This window comes from Cnephaeus nilssonii (genome assembly GCF_951640355.1).
Source record: "Cnephaeus nilssonii genome assembly, chromosome: 11".
Lineage (NCBI taxonomy): Eukaryota > Metazoa > Chordata > Mammalia > Chiroptera > Vespertilionidae > Cnephaeus > Cnephaeus nilssonii.
The window spans coordinates 18,480,807-18,500,442 of NC_137082.1; the positions used below are offsets into that span (position 1 = coordinate 18,480,807).

The 19,636-nt window shown below is 44.6% G+C and overlaps 1 protein-coding gene across 2 annotated transcripts in view; it reads right to left on the minus strand.

Annotated features, from left to right (window-relative positions):
• The window catches only part of PCSK2 (proprotein convertase subtilisin/kexin type 2), a gene marked incomplete at both ends in the record, with an annotated part of 269,142 nt that overhangs the window by 16,564 nt on the left and 232,942 nt on the right, over nt 1-19,636 (minus strand). For both annotated transcript variants that reach the window (XM_079783512.1, XM_079783511.1), the window contains one exon: nt 1,930-2,145. In XM_079783512.1, coding sequence (XP_079639638.1) covers nt 1,930-2,145 — 216 coding nt within the window. The remainder of the gene's footprint in view (nt 1-1,929; nt 2,146-19,636) is intronic.

Sequence of the window (19,636 nt, forward strand, 5' to 3'; positions counted from 1 at the left end):
AACAATATGGAGCAGAGAATTATCTATTTTTTAAAATTTAAACTCTTCCTTGTTCTGAAGAAGATTAAGATGAAGGTAAGGCTAAATTTAGCACCCATATATCTATTTTTTTAAAAAAAATAGATTTTATTGATTTTCTACAGAGAGGAAGAGAGAGGGATAGAGAGTCAGAAACATCGATGAGAGAGAAACATCGATCAGCTGCCTCCTGCACACCCCCCACTGGGGATGTGCCCGCAACCAAGGTACATGCCCCCGGCCGGAATCGAACCTGGGACCCCTCAGTCCGCAGGCCAACGCTCTATCCACTGAGCCAAACTGGCCCCGGCCATATATCTATTTTAACTATGCATTTTATCTGAGTTTCCTAGTAGCCTATGCAAAAAGGAACACACAATCAATTAGAGTTACAGTGTCCACAAGATAAAAGCAAGCTAGTTGCTCTGAGAAGCACTGTCTGCATCTATTCCAGAGACTAGGGAGACATTTTCTGGATCTTAAAATGAGACATGCTCGGTGGAGAGGCATAAGCCAAGAGTTTTATTGCACTGGGATCATCGTTCAGAAAGCCCAAGGGCTATTGCATTAACATTTCTTTTCCATTCAGGCACTATACCAAAGAGGGAAGAATAATCCGGCTCAGCTAAGGGTTGCCTAAAAGGACAGGCCATTAAAAAGAAAATGTTTCTCTCCCTCTGAAATTCATGGGAAGATTCTGAGACATTTTGAGCCAAGATAACGGATATGTGAGTGATCACCTCCACAACTCTTCTTAAGGGGGAGATCTTCTCAATGACCAACCGAGTTTGAAAGAACTTCCACAAAGAGAAAAACCTCACTTTCAATGTTTGGGAGGGCCAGATTTTCATTAAAATCATGTGTGAACCACAGGAATTCTCCTTCTTCCTCTGTTTGTCTGTAGGGGAGAGTGTAACTAACTCAGTGGGTCTATTGAACCACCTCCCAAATTCTTGGCTTGGAGTCTGAGGAAAGACTGATCTGTGAGTGAACTATCCAGAGAGAGGAAGAGATCCAAAAAGGTTCATTACACTGTACAGAGATTTATTTCCAAGGGGTTTGGAAAATCCACCATTATACCTAGTTGCCCAGGAAGGAAGAGTTGCTCAGAAAAGTGCAATCAATAATCTAAGTTAATCTAAGTCTGGCCCTGGCCAATGTTGCTTGGTTGGTTGGGTGTTGTCCTGTGCATAGAAAAGTTGCTGGTTCTATTCCCAGTCGGTCAGGGCACATGCCTGGGTTTTGGGCTTGATCCCCTATAGGGGGCGTAGAGCACGAATCTATGTTTTGCTTTCACATCGATGTTTCTCTATCTCCCTCTCCCTCCCCTTCTCTCTAAAAATCAACAAAAATATTAAAAAATCTAAGTTTGTGATTCTTAATATTTTGTTTTCTCAATCACTGACCTAGGATGAAAACCACTACTTTCCCTGAGAAAATATACATGTGCCCAATTTTGGGAGGTTTATAGACACAAAAAAAGTCCATCCTTGGATTAAAAAAAAATTACTGTAATACCTGGATGGGTTTTTGGCTCAGGTGGGTGGTGATGCGGTGACCCAGTTCTTTATATTAGTTTTCCTTATAAGTGACCTGGCGGGGCAACTTTTTGATAAACCAGACTTTGTCATTTGCAAATCAAACAATCAACTTCAAGAAAGACAATCTGTGGAAAATGAGCTGCAAGGGGGTCATTCCGTCCTTGCTTTCAATTGTTATGTCTTACATTTCTCTGCCTTGATAACAAAGCATTATTAGGCCTGGAGGAGAATGGACCTCCTCTAGGAACCTGTGCTGATGTTTTAGGGAAGTGGGTAGCTCCCTTTCCTCCCATGACATCACAGTGTCTGTGCATGACGCCACAGTACCTTGCATTCCACAACCTCACAGAGGGCCAGTGGCCTCACTCACCACTCCCGCCTCGGGGTTCCTCTTTCTGCCGTTGCTGAAGGTGGAGGCCAAGGTGGAGGAGCAGCTCTCGTCGTACAAGGCCGTCCTACCATCGTTGATGGCTGAGTTGATGGAGATGGTCCACATGCTTGAGGCATAGCCATCGCAGTTGCAGTCGTCGTAGCTGCCGCCGTCCCCAGAGGCCCACACATAGATGCTGCCTTTGCCGCCTCGGCCCTGGGGGAGGACAGAAGAGATGCTGCCAACTCCCACGCCCGAGGGAACCAGGGGCTGAAGGGGGTCCTGCCAGGTGTTGGGGATTCCCCATCCAGGGAACTGGACTTGAACTTCCTCAGCAGCTCAACCAAATGACTGGATTCGGTTCTGTCTGCCCATGAAAACCACTATCTTCTAGTGAGGCATCAAGAATATTTTTCCCCCAGTAAGGATTCAGTATATAAAGTCATCCGAACTTATAATTTAAGCTGGGAATTAGGTGATGAGAAAAAACTGGAAGAATCTCGGTAACATTTACAAATGAACTGCTTTTAAAAAGTCAAAATATATGAAAAGGAAAATGAAAAAAACACCCCCCTAGGTGAAATCATTATTATCCAATTCTTATGCATCCTTTCACTCATTTTTCAACAAAAATGTAAGTATACATATATTTATACTTAGCTATATAAGATGGAAAAAATTTATCTTTTATTTTATATATAGTTACATATCATATATATAAAATTTTACATACATGTAGATATTATGATGATAAAATACACATTTAATGCCAAAATGTTATTACAAATCACACATGTATATACACATATGTATATATACATGTATGTATATGCATACACATATGTACACATGCTATATGCATATATACAAACAAATATAGGTATATATGTATACATATGTATATATATGTATATATATGCCTACATACATGTATATATTTTTTACCCAATTGGATCATACCAAAATTTTTAAACATGATATAATATGACATTTTATTTATGCCAGGAAACACCGAATATAGGAGGGAAGTCTAATATGATCAAGTAAAAGAGCAAAAATAACTTTAAATACATAATGATATGCACAATGTTATTACCGTATGCTGCTTAGTTATAAATCCAAGCTTAGTCATGAATACTGGTTAGTGTTGCTTTCCTGGCTTGAACAGAACTTTTGACATTCTCTATTTTCTAGGAGTATTTTCTCCACTTTCACCTCTCAGGAGTGGCCATTCCTTCTGGTTTCCCGTATTCTGATCCAGGCTGAGGGTGGGGCTGCTCTGTGTTCCCCTGCGGGCTGAGTGGAGGAGAGGGGTGCAGCGATGCCCTGTGGGAGGTGAGCAGCAGTGTACAGCCTCCCCCTTCTCCTTAGCCTGGCCCAGACCCCTAGGTAACCCTCTTCTGGGATGGCAGTTCTGACAAATAGGGGCGAGAAGACAAATAGAAGCTATGGCAGAGACAGACTGTTCCTGCATGGCCCCAGGGATCCACAGTCCTGACTCAGTGGTTTTTAAGGGCAGAGATGCCAGAAGGAAAGAAGATGACTGGACTACCTCCAAGCTCTCTCTGCCTCCTTTCTGACCATGAGAAATGACATTTCGATAGCTTCTAACAGGACTTGGAGTTAATTAGCCTGTGATTGATTGAGCCGATACGTTAACAAAGATTTATTCAACCACTAGCTGAGAACTGTCCTCAGAGTTTTTGGTAAATCTAGACTGGAAAACTCCACCAACGTAAGCAACTGCTCTCAGAAACCAGGACGGAGAAAGAAATGGATCATCCTGACAGCTGGTGTAGGGGATCGCACTCCCAAACAGACTCAGATGTGGGCTCACTGTCAAGAAATGGCAGCCTGTGAAAGTGAAACATATGCAAGCGAGGGTAATGGATCTTTCCCCTGAACCAGTTCACAGGTGGGCTGCTGGTGAGACGAAGCATCCTTTGCTGAAAGGAAATCAATGCTAAGAGCATTCTCGCCTTGGTGTAGGGAGAGTGTTAGATTGATTGTGACTAATATTTCAGGGTTCCCTTTATGACTTTGCAGTCCTGCCCACTGAGAGGAGGGGTCCACGCCCCACGCTTGATTCTGGCTGGCCTCTAGTCTCGCTTTGGCTCACAGACTGTGGTGGAGAGTGATGCTGTGTCAGTTCTGAACATAGGTCTCAAGAAGCCCTATACACTTCTGCTCTCTCAGAACTCTGTACCATGGGAGCAAATCCAAGGTTCCCTGCGGTTGATGACAGATCTAGCCCAGTCAAATTCACTGCCCCTGCTGACAGCCAGACTTGCGAGGGAGGCCATTCTAGACCAGTGCGTAGCTCCCCCTCTAGCTGACCAGGTAGGTCAAATGAAACAGAGCAAAAATAACTTTAAATACAGCGAGGCCAGCTGAGATTAGCTGAGGCTGTTCCAGGTCTTCAGAACAACCCAGCCAACTTGTAGATGGTAAGTAAACGTAAATGGTGGTTATTTTAAGCTACTAAGTTTTGGGGCAGTTTGTTATGTGGCTTAGTTCATGAATACACAGAGAGCAACTGTTTCTGAAGAGTAAACAGCAAATGTTATTTGTATTGTATGGGAGTATGCTATTTGCCCACAGGAATACTTTGATTCCTAGGAATATTAAGCTTCATTTTCTAAGCAAGATAGAACACATAAGGCAATAATAATTATATCCTTGTTTCTAATGATTGGGTATTAGAACCAAATAGTTCCAGGGTAAGACAGACCAGTGAGACTGCTGGTGGGAAGGCAGACTGGCGCAGCCACTGTGGAGAACAGTATGGAGTTTCCTCAAAAAATTAAAAATGGAACTTCCATTTGGCCCAGTAATCCCACTTCTAAGACTATATCCCAAGAAAACAGAAACACCAATCAGAAAGGATATATGCACCCCTATGTTCATAGCAGCACAATTTACAATAGCTAAGATTTGGAAACAGCCTAAGTGCCCATCAGCAGATGAGTGGATTAGAAAACTGTTGTACACCTACACAACGGAATACTACACTGCTGTAAAAAATAAGGAATTCTTACCATTTGCAACAGCATGGATGGAATTGGAGAGTATTATGCTAAGCGAAATAAGCCAGTCGGAGACAGATAAATATCACATGATTTCACTCATATGTGGGATATAATGATCAACATAAACTGATGAACAAAAATAGAACCAGAGTCATGGAAGCATCGAACAGACTATCCAACCTATGAGGGAAGGCAGGGGGGAGGGGGTAAGAGATCAACCAAAGGACTTTTATGCATGCATATGAGCATAACCAGTGGACACAGACAGTAGGGGGTTGAGGTCATGTGCTAGGGGTGGGTCCGGCTGGGGAGAGGTCAATGGGGAAAAAAGGAGACTTATGTAATACTTTAAACAATAAAAAATTAAAAAAAAAAAAGATAGGCCAGTGAGGATAAAACCCTAGTTCTGGGGCAGATAAGTGGGGATAGGGCATCTCTAAGAGGACTGAGAACTGGGTATAAGATAGGTCTGTTATTGGCATGCTGCACTTTCCTGTCGTAAAAATAACTTAATCAGAGCCACTTTCCAATGGAGTCAGAACTGCCTAGCCCCTCACACCCTCAGACCTTTAGAATGTGAAAACAGGGCACTAATCTTCGGACTGGGCCTAAAGAAACATTATATCTCAAACAACTGTTTGCAAAAAAAAAATGAGGAGAAAGCAGATACTATGACTTTGGACTGGAAATGAAAAAAAAATTCTTTAGAGGTAGCATCACTATGTTGCCCTTCCTTCCTTCTATGGTTGTAAATGTTGCTCTTCCGTTTCTCATACATATCCCTTGCCTTAGTCTCCTACCCACAACCCTTGGGATTTCTCTTGTTGCCTCTCACGTTGGCCTTTTCTTTTTAGGTTAGCACTGTGAAAATGATGCCCTAAGTTCCAGTTCTGCCCTGGCTTCACCTGAACAGCAACCGGGCAGCAATCGAGACACAACTACTATGACCCACATTCAAACAACCATCAGTTGGAGGACAGTCATAGCAAGCACTTCTATGGCACTTACTGTATGTGTGTCAGGGGTCACTCTTTTAAGTACTTTGTATATTGACCTATCGAATCCTCACAGCAATCGTATGTGGCGGCACCATTTACACTAGCTACACGAAGGATAAAATACTTTGGAAGAAACTCAACAAATTGGAAAAAAGAGCTAATTACCAAATAAAACTTTGAAACTTTATAGGAATACTGTTCTGGCCACATAGCTCAGTTGGTTAGAGGATCATCCTGATACAACAGGCTGTGCGTTTGATCCCCGGCCAGGGTGTACATAAGGAGCAACCAATGAATGCATAAGTAAGTGGAACAACAAATGGATGATTCTCTCTCTCTGTAAACCCCCCCCCCCCAAAAAAAAAAATAAAAATAAAAAGAAAAGAAACTCCGTGGGAGGACAGATGGCTTGACCCACCGGAAAGATACAATAACACGTCATGTTCTTGGATAGAAAGACAGCACCACAGCGATGTCAATTTCCCCCAAGTTAACTTATACATTGAACATCATCACTCAAGATTCAGTCAGGCAAACATTGCCATACTGGGCAGTTCAACAGAGGGAATTTTATCCAGGGAACAAGTGGTAAACAAAAGCCAAAAACCCAAATGGGGCATGGGGTGGGGGTCACCCACCCAGAGATGACTCAGGAGCCTGCACAGCGGGTGGGATCTGGGCCTGCAAGAATGGGCTGTCCCCTGGGTGGGGGTGGGGTAAGGGGTCTCCCGCCCTTTTTCTGCAGCGCAGGGTCAGAGAATAGAATGACAGTCAGACCTGTCTGCACTGTTGACACTGGAATTGCTTGCTCCTCTTCTACTTCCCCTACTACATTTTTAAAATTGACATATATTTGACATACAGTATTATTATTTTTGAAGATGGCAAATTCATTTAGATGAAATTTAGCACATGGTGCAACTCCACTCTGAATTCTGTCTTTGAATCGGTCTCTCGCTGTTTAGCAGAATTAGTGCCTCGCTAGAGTTTTCACCAAATGAGAATGTTCACCCAGGCACTACTGACTGTATTTAACTACTGTATTTTCCAGTGAGGGGCGTTTTGCGCCCAAGAGGGTGTTTGGCACCGTTGGAGACAATTTTGGTGGGCACAACTGTGTGTGCAGGTATGCACTACTAGCCTTTAGTGGGTAGAGGCCAGGGAGACTACTAAACGTTTACAATACGTAAGGCAGTCCCCCATGTTCCCACAGAGAAGAATGTTCTGGCCCAAAGTGTCTATGTGCCGAGGCAGGTGAACTGCTCTAACCTGTTGGCAAGGACATTGAGTGTGCAGTTGCTGGTTTTTAGAGCATAGCCTAAAGAGCCTCTCACAAACCCAACCTTTTTAAAAAGTTTATGCAGATTTTGTATTGTGCTCATAATATAAAATGTCACAAATTGCTTACCATCAGTCTAGGTAAAGTTCCAGCTAGAACTTGGCTCTGTGTCCCTAACATACACCTGTATCCCAGGAGGTGAACATCCCGCTTTGAGGAGCTTAGGACTGAAGTGAATCAGTCCCTGTAACCAATGCCCAGTGACCTGGGCTAATGACCAGACCAGGACCTGGCCCAGTGGTGTTATCTGCAGGTGCTGGAGGCCAGTCTTCTGGTCTAGCTTACCTTTTCCTAGACACTCAACTATACTAAGTGTTATTTTCCAGTCATCTTGACATCGCAATATAACACTGATAGACTTTAAAAAGTTATTGTATATTTATTGTGAAAATCACATTCATTGTAGAATGATTAGTATATATACTCTGAAGAAAAAAAATCCTTTATAATCTTCCACGACTAGAAAATCACTGGTGATATTTTGTGGATTCCTGAAGGTTTTATATATAAATGCAAAGTATAAGAACAGGTTTAATAATATATCCACTTTTGTGGCTCTGCTTAAAATGTATTTCTTACTATTATATCATTAACATTTCCTCAATAATTAAATATTCTTTTGCACATAATTTTTATTAGTCTTATTAAATAGCCATTCCATAATTTACTCCTTTTCTTAGACATACATGGAAGGCTATTTCTAGGTTTTAAAGTATTGCAGTGGACATGATTTTCTTTTCTTTCTTTCTTTCTTTCTTTCTTTCTTTCTTTCTTTCTTTCTTTCTTTCTTCTTTCTTTCTTTCTCTCTCTCTCTCTCTCTCTCTCTCTCTCTCTCTCTCTCTCTCTTTCTTTCTTTCTTTCTTTCTTTCTTTCTTTTGTTAATCCTCACCTGAGGATATTTTTTTTCTGTTGATTTTTAGAGAGAGGAGTGAAAGGGAGGGAGGGAGGGAAGGGGAGAGAGAAAGAGAAACATCGATGTCTCTCTTTCACATCGATTGGTTGCCTCCCGCGTGCACCCAGACCAGGGCTGAGTTGAACCTGCAACCCAGGTACATGCCCTTGACTGAGAATTGAACCCGCAACCCTTTAGTGTGTGGATGGATGCTCTAACCACTGAGTCACTTGGCCAGGGCATCTTTACTGCTTATTTGTGTTCTTGCTTTATGAATAGCAAAGCACCAAGCTCCAAAATATAATATCCTTTGCCTATTTTTCTTTCATGATATTCTTTTTATTAATGTGTTAGAGCTCTTCCTATATTAAGGCTCATAACCAAATTTCTATTATCTATATTGCATATATATTGACCTGTTTTTTTCTTTTGTCTATTGTATTTAGACTTGCAGAAGTTTTCTGACTATATTTTTAATCTATTTTTTAGAAATACATATTTAAAATACCATATAAAACAATGCGTTCATGTACAAATACTGCCTTCTTCACTCACAGCTCATGAAACAATTTCATTTAAATTATTCACAAACGTATTTGACATTTGTGTTTGTCCTCACTATGTCACTGATTACTTTTTTGTCACTTAACAGTTACTCTGGGCCATTGTGAGAGTCATTGCTGCTGTTTGCCAAATATTTCTAGCTGTCCACTATCTAGGCCTATGATAATGCTCTGTTTGGCCCATTTTAATCAATGAATTGTAAGTGGGAATGATTGACACACAGTATAATTTCTAAGATGAACCAGTTACTGTTCAGCACAGTTCTCTCTTCCCCTCTGCACAGTGATTGGCAATGTTCCAGAAGTCAGCCCTGATCCCTAAGAGACTGTGAGGAACAGAACCTCCTGCGGACCATGAGGGATGTGTAGCTGAATGAGAAATTGTGGTGTTTTAAAGCTTTTGAGCTTTTGGGGCAGCTTGTTACCACAGCATAAGGTAGCCTCTCCTGACTGATACAGTTCATTCTATTCACTTCCATTTAGGTCATATCAGATAGAGCATTAAAAAAAAACAACAACACCCTGTGTATGCAGTCTCTAGAATTTTTATCCCAAACCACAAGTAGCCATTCTTATAAAATTAGAACTTTGCTTTTTTCACTTTTCCCTAGATATATATTCTTACTCTTGGCAACTGCACCACCTACTAAATTGCCTTACACTTTTTTAGTGTGAATAAAAACCTTTTAATTGGAAAGACATTAAGAACCACACAAGTAGAGTGAATAGCATAATAACTCTCAATGTATCCATTACTTAGCTTTAACAATGATCAGATTTGCAGAAGTTTTTAAAGGTTTTATGTAATAATACTTATTACTTTTTTTTGTTAAATATTTTCCCTTTGTGTTTATGCTTAGAAAGTTTCTCTTTGCAACAATACCAGTGATTGAGTTATGTTTTTTGTGCATCTGTTCTGTTTTTAAAAATATATATTTTTATTGATTTCAGAAAGGAAAGGAGAGAGAGAGATAAAAACATCAATGATGAGAATCATTGATACGCTGCCTCCTGCATGTCCCCTACTGGGGATTGAGCCCCAACCCAGACATGTGCCCTGACCGGGAATCCAACTGTGACCTCCTGGTTCGTAGGTCGATGATCAACCACGGAGCCATGCCAACTGAACATTTTCATTCTTTATCTACTACTTTTCCACACATGGAGTGTTGGAGGGGGTACTAAGTCATGCAGGGCCTTAAGCAGGGGCGATGGGTGAATGGATTCTGAAAGGAGCTGGGCTTACTTTCAGAGAATTGCTGGCCACACCTGTAGGGAGAAAGGGGTTGGTCCCAATTTATGTTTCTTCAAAAGTGGTTGTTGAGACAAGGAATCTGGAGCAGGTAGTTAATTTGGGGAGAGATGGTCTCAAGAAGCATTAGTGAGCAGTGAGGTAGCAAGAGACAGGAGGGAGAAATGACAATCCAGCGTGAGCTGATGAGCAGGTTTCCCTGTGGGCAAGTGGGCTCAGTCCCTTAGGAGATCACTAGTGAACCTGCCACCGGGACAGCGAGGCTGATGGTTGTCCCGGGGGTGTTAACTCCCCATGGAGCACACTGAGGAGTGTAAATCCATGGTGCCCAGAAGTCCTCAGGAGGGTGCAGAGAGAGGATGGCTGGCCCTGTGGGATCGGGGTTCTGCAGCTGGCTATGGGCATCGCAGAGTCGGCCTGGTGCCCTCATCGGGTTCTGTGGAGTCCACCAGGAGTGGGGTGAGGGTGTCAGAATCTCCGGGAAAGCTGAAAGGAGGATGGTGCCATCTCCCGAAGCCCACCAACCCTGTCTTTCGTTTCTTGTCAGAAGTGAAAGGAGGGATTGTAGCTGCAATACCCGTTTCAGAGGCTGAACCGTTTAGTCCTCCCTGTGGCAGCCCTGCTCAGCTGTGAACCTTCGTTTGGCTTTAGGGCATAAATCGGCTCGTGGAGAACTCCTGAGAGCTCCTTGGCAGGAGGCATTCATTGCCCGCCAGAGGCCTCGGCACCTGCTGCCACTGTGTCAGACCCACTGCTCTGATTAAATTCCAGCAGGCCGCACCAGGGCCTGGCCCGGCCCATTCCGGATTAATCACTGTCTCCCTAGGCAGCCCTCCACCTGCCTCCCTTTTCTGGATGGTGGCTTTTGACCCAGTCTCTGGTACATTCCGAGTCTGTGCATGTGCCCTTTGCAGCCCCCCAGGGAATAAACCATCAGTGCTCAGTCTCATCGGTGCCTCAAAGGACTCCCTATGGCCTTGTCCTGAAATATTCTTAAGCTGTTCCCTTTGGTAGCACCCTGAGTGTGATTAATACGAGGTTGGGGTGTAGTCATCGGAACCAGCCGAAGACATGTCAGGGGTGCTCTGGGTGGCTGCATTTCCTCAAGATGTGGAAAGAAATTCATGAATCAACTGTCACTTTCAAGGCCCTGGAGTGTTACCTGAATTCTCCGCCTGGTTGTTAGTGTGATATAAGAGACTGTGTCCCGTATGCTGGCCTTTGTTGCTCCATCAGTCTCTACGCAAGGGCTCCATCTTTTTCTGGCCAGCAAATACATGGGCTGGTCCTTTTGACCCAGAGAGCAATGGCTCTAGGGCTCAGATTAGGTTTTACTCAAACTGCACGTTGGAGATTGTAGCAGAGGTGGCAGTGGGTATCGGCCATATCCCTTAGACCTTATATATTCTGTGCACTGAAATGCCAGCACAGGAACCTCTTGGTCTAAGGGCTTTCTCCCAAGAGTCTGAATGCTGCTCAGCACACCTGCCCCTGGGCTGAAAGCACTGGGGCATTTACTTAGACAGTGACATTTACCCCAGCTCCCTTGACATCAGGTGGGATAACTTCAGTGTGTGTTTTACATAGTTTGCCAGTTTCCCAATGGGATTATGCTCCAGTTGCTCACAGTGATAGCTGTAGCACACTCTTTATTGGTCCTTTTCTTCCCTGTCATACCTTCCTATTTACCACTGGTGGTCCCTTGATTTCCCAAATTAACTACTTGAACTCAATCCTTGTCTCAGGGTCTGCTTCTGGGGGATCCCAGACTAGGAAGGTACTTATTAGATATCTCATAATCCCGGGGTCTCTGACTGTAACCTACTTCCCATATATAATGTGAAGATTGCTTTAACTGTAAATTCAATATGTGGGCTATGACGTGAAGAGGAAAACATTGAGATAAAGGAAAACTTTTCCTCTTCCCTTCCTCTCATCTGCTCTTTGTTGCCTCCTCACGTATTTACTGAGCAAACTTTGGAGATGCAAACTCAAATCCCTAAGGAGCCAGGTAGGTGATGTTTTTGTGTGAAGCAGAGGTGATACAATTGGGAGTGGTGGGGTCTGTGGCAAACAGTACACTCCAGAGCAAGGTCTCTTATTCTCCTTTCTCTTAAAAATATATTTTTATTGATTTCAGAGAGGAGGGGAGAGGGAGAGAGAGATAGGAACATTAATGATGAGAGAGAATCATTGATTGGCTGCCTCCTGGCATGCCCCACACTGGGGATCGAGCTTGCATGTGCCCTGACCGGGAATCGAACCATGATCTCCTGGTTCACAGGTCAACACTCAACCACTGAGACACATCAGCTTGGTATCCCTCTTCCTTTTTATCATTACTACTAGGAGCCCAGTGCATGAATTTGTGCACCTTGAAAGGAACTGAGCTGTGAGGCTGCGGTGGGCACAAGGGCGGATCTCGGCCCCTCCTACTCCGGCCCCTGGTCCCCTGTCTGCTGGTGGCCCTGCTCTTGCCACAGCTCCCATGCACTGATGGCGCCAGCCCCTGCTCGCATCCGCTGATGGCATGAAGCAGTTGGGTCCAGCTCCAGCAGTGGGTGTGAGTGGGGCTGGTGCCATCAGTGGGTGCGAGTGGCGGCTGCTGCCCCGATCGCCCCTCAGGAGCAGGGGGAGGTGGAGAAGCACTCAGGGGTAACTGGGGCCAGCAGCCGCTGCTCCCACCCACTGATGGTGCTGAGCGATCGGGACTGGTGCTGGGCACCAGCAGCGACTGCAAGCGGTGGCTCTGGCACCAGTAGCTGGTGCAAGCGGGGCCAGCACCCGCAGTGGGTGTGAGAGGCGGCTGCTGGCCCTGATCGCCCCTTAGGAGCAGGGGGAGGTGGAGAAGCCCTGAGGAGTGATTGGGGCTGGCAGTCACCGCTCACACCCACTGACCGCACCCAGCGATTGGGGCCAGCGCCGGCCACCGGGCGCCAGCAGCGGGTGCGAGCGCCGGGCGGGACCACGGCGTGTGGGAGCAAAGAATTTTCAGTAACTACCAGAGTCTCGCCCGTATGACAGAGACTGGCAAAGCCTTGGTCTGGCGCCCTCGCTCACTTGCTCCACCATCCCACTGTGGCTGGCACCCACCATGTTCTGCACTCTGCCGCCTGCTGCCGACACCCGCCATGTTCCCGTGCACGCCCCCTGGTGGTCAGTGCATGTCATAGCAACCAGTTGTTCGGTTGTTCCACCGTTTGGTCTATTTGCATATTAGGGTTTTATATATATAGATGTTGGTCAAACAAAACCTATCTGCAGGATGCTAAAGTTCAAAGGCAAGCATAAGAAGTGCCTTTGGTAATTATCTGACTTTTGTTTAGGTGGAGACCACCTTGCAGAGGTGGATTTTTCTTTTTAGGAGACCAGACAACTGAAATAATGGGGAGGAAATATATAATAGGAATGTATAATACATGACCACTCACAAAATTCTACAATACTCTTCAAAAATGTCACCTTGAAACCAGGAGAGAATCATCCCCATAGCCTGGGGGAAAGTCAAATGAGAAGTCATGTATTTTTTATCATACTCACTTTACTTTCTAAAATATTTACATGCTGTCATCTGAAGATAAGTCATAACAAATTTTCTCTTAAGTTTTGTCGTGCTTGGCATGCTTTGCAGAGCAGTCACACTTGAAAGGGCCCTTTGAGTTGCAGCAGGGGAGGCTACAGATGGAGGAGAGAGAAATGCCCAGACGTGAGATGCGGTGGAACAGTTCAAAAGTCCGTGGAAAATGACGGGAGGCACCCAGGGATGTGCTGCACTGAGCACCATCTGCATTGTAAATTCTCACGGAGGGCACATGTCACCTGCTCGCCTGACTCTCTTTTGGCCTCGAGTGTCAAAAAATGCTTCTCCGTGAAAATTCATGTCTGCCGGGAAGGGGGCCACCTGCTGTCACTGGTGCTGGGCTTGGATGTGTAACCATTTCTTTGCAGCCACACAATGAATAGTGCGATAAGGAAACAAGCTGTTTGTCTGTACAAGATTCATCCTAAAAAGTCCTAAGGGTCTCTGGGTATTGACATGCGGCTGCACCATCACCACCTTCCCCTGGATCCTGTTGGGAGACCCCTCCCTCTGTAAATGGCATGGTGCCATTCAAATGTCAGAGGTCCTTGTTGCTGTCTCAGGCTGAATGTCAAGAGCTGATTGGCATAACCTTGTAATAAAACATCACTTCATTATTTCCCCAACGGGCCCCATCCCAGTGTCAATGTTTAGCTACTGTTCACTTTCAAAAACTTAGTTTTTTATTTCATAATTGTGTTTCTGGGATCCCTTTGTTAAATTCACGAGTGCTGAATGGTTAAAAGTGTGAGGTTTTTTACTTGAATTACTTAGAAAAGTTGTTCCTACACCGTCTTGGGAAACTTCTCATTTTTTTTGTTAATCCTCACTGGAAGATATTTTCCCATTGATTTTAGAGAGAGTGGAAGGGAGGGGGAAGGGGAACCTGCAACCCAGGTATGTACCCTTGACCGGACATGAACCTGTGACCCTGTGGTTCTCAGGCTGATGCTCTAACCATTGAGCGACATTGGCCAGGGTGGGAAACTTGTCATTTTTAGGAAAAACAAAACCTTAGTGTTTCAGGTGTTTTTCCTCTTTCCAAAGGGAATTCCCAGACTCCTGAAGGCAAAGCTGGCCTTTTATTGTGGGGAGAATAAGTGGGTATCTAACTGCTATAGTTGAAGGAAAGTCAGCAGTCTTTAACCAGGGGTGTGCTGGCAAATGCTTAACAACCGGCTCTCTGGAGGGGGCACAAAAATCTCTATTTGCCAATTTCCATATCTAATTTCAAGTTACCCATGTGATGTCATCAGGAGCCAACTCCAGCTTGGCACTGCCCCTAATGCAGACACATTTTCCTCTCCTGGTATTACATGATGGGAAATTTTGCATGCTTCTCCTTTGAGGGACCATGTTAGAGAATGGAGAGGTCCCAGAGGAGAAGAAAAAAGTTGTCCTTAGATCAACTATCAGTCATCTTGGCTATAAACATCAAGAGTAACCTGGCAAAGTGTCCATGTCGTTTCCATATTGCTTGAGTCTGCCAAATCCCCCTTTTGACTGTCCATTCTAAGTAGAAGCTGTATTGATTTTCTAGGGCTGCCATAACAAAGTACCACAAGGCTGGTGGCATAAACAACAGAAACATATTGTCTAGCAGTTCTGGAGGCCAGAAGTCCAAGGTCAAGGTGTTGGCAGGGCTGGTTTCTTCTGAGGGCTATGGAAGAAGGATCTCTTCTCTCTCTTGCTCCTGGTGTCTGGTGGTTTGCTGCCAATCTTTTATGCTCCTTGGCTCATAGAATCATCACCCCAATCTTTGCTTTAATTTTCTCATGGTGTTCTCTCTGTGTCCAAATTGCTGTGTGCCTGTGTCCAAATTACCCTTTCTATGCAGACACCAGTCTTATTGGATTAGGGGCCCACCCTGCTCCAGTATGACCTCATCTTAGCTAGCCACCTCTATAATGACCCTATTTCCAAATAAGATCACATTCTAAGATACTTCAACACATAAATTTTGGGGGACACAATTAAACCCATAACAGAGGGGGAACATGTGGTCTTATATTTCTGTTTAGACCGTTGAAAGAATTCAACAGCTCAGAAGAAGTGTCATCAGAGGGCTGAAAGGCCAGGATGAGTATAGATGACTGCCATTTGATGTTATTGGGATAGAAAAGAAAGGGGCTGTGCTAGCAACCTTCTAACTGTCCTCTGATCCCTCAAGTTTTAAACCTTTCCAAAAGAACCTCCCTTGGAATCTAGCAGGGGGAAGACGTCTCCCCTAATTTTGGGCCAAAATGCCCCCCTAAAGCATTGGAGTGGAGCAGATGGCAGTTGGGTAGAGGCTGACAGGTTGTGATAAAGGATGGTGCTAATGGGACCTTGTCCTAGAAGTACCATGTGAGCATAAACCTCAAGGAGGAGAAAAAATTGATTGAAGGGATAGATATATAAAGTCAGTGAGAAACAGCAATGTGAGAGTGGCCGAGCCCCGTGATTGCAGGGCCCTGGTGGGGGGATCTACACACTATTTGGTCAGCGTCCTGCAGCCACCTTGGGTCTAGAACATGTCTGGTTCCAGTCTGTACAAGGTCCTGCCTGAATCCATCCCGTTGCCCTCATCACTCCTCCTACATCTTTACAATAATAAACACATTCAGTTGAGCTACATGGGTCTCTGTTCCTATAACTGAGAGATACACTAGAGCAGGCGTCCTCAAACTACGGCCCGTGGGCCACATGCGGGTGTTTTTGCCGTTTTGTTTTTTTACTTCAAAATAAGATATGTGCAGTGTGCATAGGAATTTGTTCATAGTTTTTTTTTAAACTATAGTCTGGCCCTCCAATGGTATGAGGGACAGTGATCTGGCCCCCTGTTTAAAAAGTTTGAGGACCCCTGCACTAGAGCATACGGCTCAGTCAGCTGTCAGCCCATCCAAGGCACCACCCTGATGAGGACATGCAGTATGCAGTACCATGACCTCCAGAAAATGAGTTACCTCTACTGCCCTTTTCTACACATTGTGGCCTTTTTAAAACAATATATATTATGGTCTTAGCATCTTAGGGTTACTTGATACACATCCTTTCAAACTTGAATGGGATTTTGTTAAGATGCAGATTCTGATACATCAGGGTGGGTGGGTAGGGTGGGGCTGAGATTCTAGTCCCAGGTGGGCCAGTGGCCACACTTTGAGAAGCACTGATGTGGCTATCTTGCAAAAGAAGAAAGTGAGGAATGGAGAAACTAAGTCACTAATCTGAAGTCCCACAGCCAACGAGGAACAGGTATCCTAGCTCTCAAGCTCAGTTCTCCACTTATTCATGCCAATCCTTAAACAACAACCCCTGCCCAGAGGAAGCAAACCTCCTATCATACAATGTCAGCCACTTCATGAAGACGGAGATATGGACAGGCTAGCAGAAAAGTCCGTCATTCTGAACGATGATTCCATTCATGTGCTTCCTCCCATGTGGAGCTTATGACAGCTTGTTTGGAAGAGAAATTGTGGCTGAAAGGATACAAAGGCCTTGATGGGCCTGGTTGTGTTCCAATAATATTTTATTTGCAAAGACAGCTGGTAGGCTGGATTTGGCCTTTGAGCCAAGGTTAGCTGACCCATGTTCTAAGGTTGACTTACTGTTTACTATTGTTTAGGGCCCAGATGCTGTCAATTTTTGTCCAAGGAGAGCTTTAGTCCATTAAGACTAGGAATGTGTGTGAGCAAGCAACAATGTGAGGATCTAAAGTTAGATTTTTCATGCCTAAATTTACTCTAATCAAGCTGAGCTCATTTAATCAATTCTTTTACAAATTTTATGCTGCTTCATATTCAGAAGCTTAGATTCAATAAGATTACAAAAATTGACATAGAGACAAAAGCTAAGGAATGATTTTGGAGGCCATGGTTGGTAATGAGAAGGGAAGAAAGTGGTAGCAGTTGTACTCAACTGTAAACCTACTTTCCCCCTACCCTGTATATTCATAGGACATGAAATCAGTATCTGAGATATCTGCACTCCCATACTTATTGCAGCATTATCTACACTAATAAAAGAGAAAGATGCAAATTGACTGTACCTTCGCAACGCCCACCAGCCAATCAGGAGTGAGTATGCAAATTAACCCAACAAAGATGGCGACGACGCAGGCATTCCGCACTGCCCCAGCTGCTCCAGGCCTCTGGGCAGTGTGGGAAGGTGGAAACGCGGCTCCGGGCCGGAGCAAAGGCGGTGCAGGCAGCCAGGGGAAGGAAGGCCCATTCTTGCACGAATCTTTGTGCATTGGGTCTCTAGTTTATAATAAGACCTGGAAATAGTCTGGGTCCTTTGAATGGATAAGAAAATGTTTATATATACATAGTAGAATATTATTCAGCCATAAAAAAGAAGAAAAGCTGCCATTTGTGACAGCATTAATGGAAGTTGAGGGCATTATGTTAAGTAAAATAAGTCAGAGAAAGACAAATACTGTATGACCTCACATGTGGAATCTAAAAAAACCAAATTCATAGAAACAGGGAGTAGAATGGTTGTTGCCAGGGGCTGCAGGGGTGGGGGTGAGGGGATTGAAAATATGTTGGTCATCCAGTTATATGATATGTAAGTTATGGGTATCTAATGTCCAGCATAGTGACTATAAAAAAATAAAAGAATGCTTGGCATATTGTAACTCTTCAAAAAAAAAGTAAAAGAAAAAGTAAACTTCACCTGTCTGCTCTAATTTTCTTCAATATTTTTACCTTTTTGGGCTACTGTTAAAAATAGTATTTTGTCCATATACCTCTTTTAGTGTTATAAATGTACTAGAGGCCTGGTGCATGACATTCATGCACAGGGGCGGGGCGGGGGGCCCTCAGCCTGGCCTGCACCCTCTCACAGTCTGGGACCCCTTGGGGGATGTCTGCTGCCGGCTTAGGCCCGATCCCCTTGGGAATCGGGCCTAAGCCGGCAGTCAGACATCCCTCTCACAGTCCAGGACCTTTTGCTCCTTACCACCTGCCTGCAGTGGAGGTGGGAGAGGCTCCTGCCACTGCCGCTGCGCTCGCCAGCCGTGAGCCGGCTGAGCAGCGCTCCCCCTGTGGGAGCACACTGACCATCAGGGGAAGCTCCTATGCTGACTGCCTGCCCCCTGGTGGTCAGTGTGCATCATAGCAACTGGTCGTTCTGCCATTAGGTCAATTTGCATATTAGCCTTTTATTATATAGGATAAGTAATGAGTTAATATATTTCCATATACAGACTGTAAATAATTTAAATATATACATAGCATAGATGCATTTTACACTTTATAATAGTGCTAGTTTATATACCCAAATATGGCTATGGGAATTTCATCTAGTTGAAATTTGTCAAAACCCAAGAAGCAAAATTAAAAAAAAAATTCCTAAAATGGATTTTCCAGTGCCCATATTCTAAACTTCATATACTGGCCTGTCCCCTCACTTAGGACCTAATTATTCTCACTCTACACACCACTGTTGGCATCTTTGGCATGGGATTCCCACACAGTGGCTGAACAGAGAAGTAACCTGAAAGCATGGAGAAGACCTTGATGGCAAATCCAATCCTGAATAAAGACCTCATGTGGCAAAATGACTACACTGCCTAGTGGGTGTGATGGCACCCACGGGGACACATTCTGAGTTCAGCACATTGCAAGAACATGTGAAAACACAACATTTCGGTAAGTCAAGCCATGAGTCTTCCAGCTGAGGCCCAGGAATGGGGAGCAGGGACAAGCATCACCACTGGGCCACCGGAATTCCTGATCCACAGACTCCACAAGCCTAGTGACACACCGTGCTTCATGCACAAAGTTTGGGGGCTGCGGGTTAAGCTTCCACATGGCCAGGGCAGGCACCAACCCTTTGCGGGGCATCACCCAGTCCCAGGCACTTGTGTATTTATCTCATTTACACCCGACAAAGATCCCAGGAAGAATGTATCGTTATCACCGTTTTACAGGCAAGAAAACCGAGGCATAGCGAGGTCAAGTCACTTGCGGATAGATGCTTAGACACTGAGTGGCGCACCTGGGACCTGAAGCCAGGGAGACTCTGACCCCGGAGCCTGGCGGTCTTGTCTGGGTGGCCGCTGACCCTGGA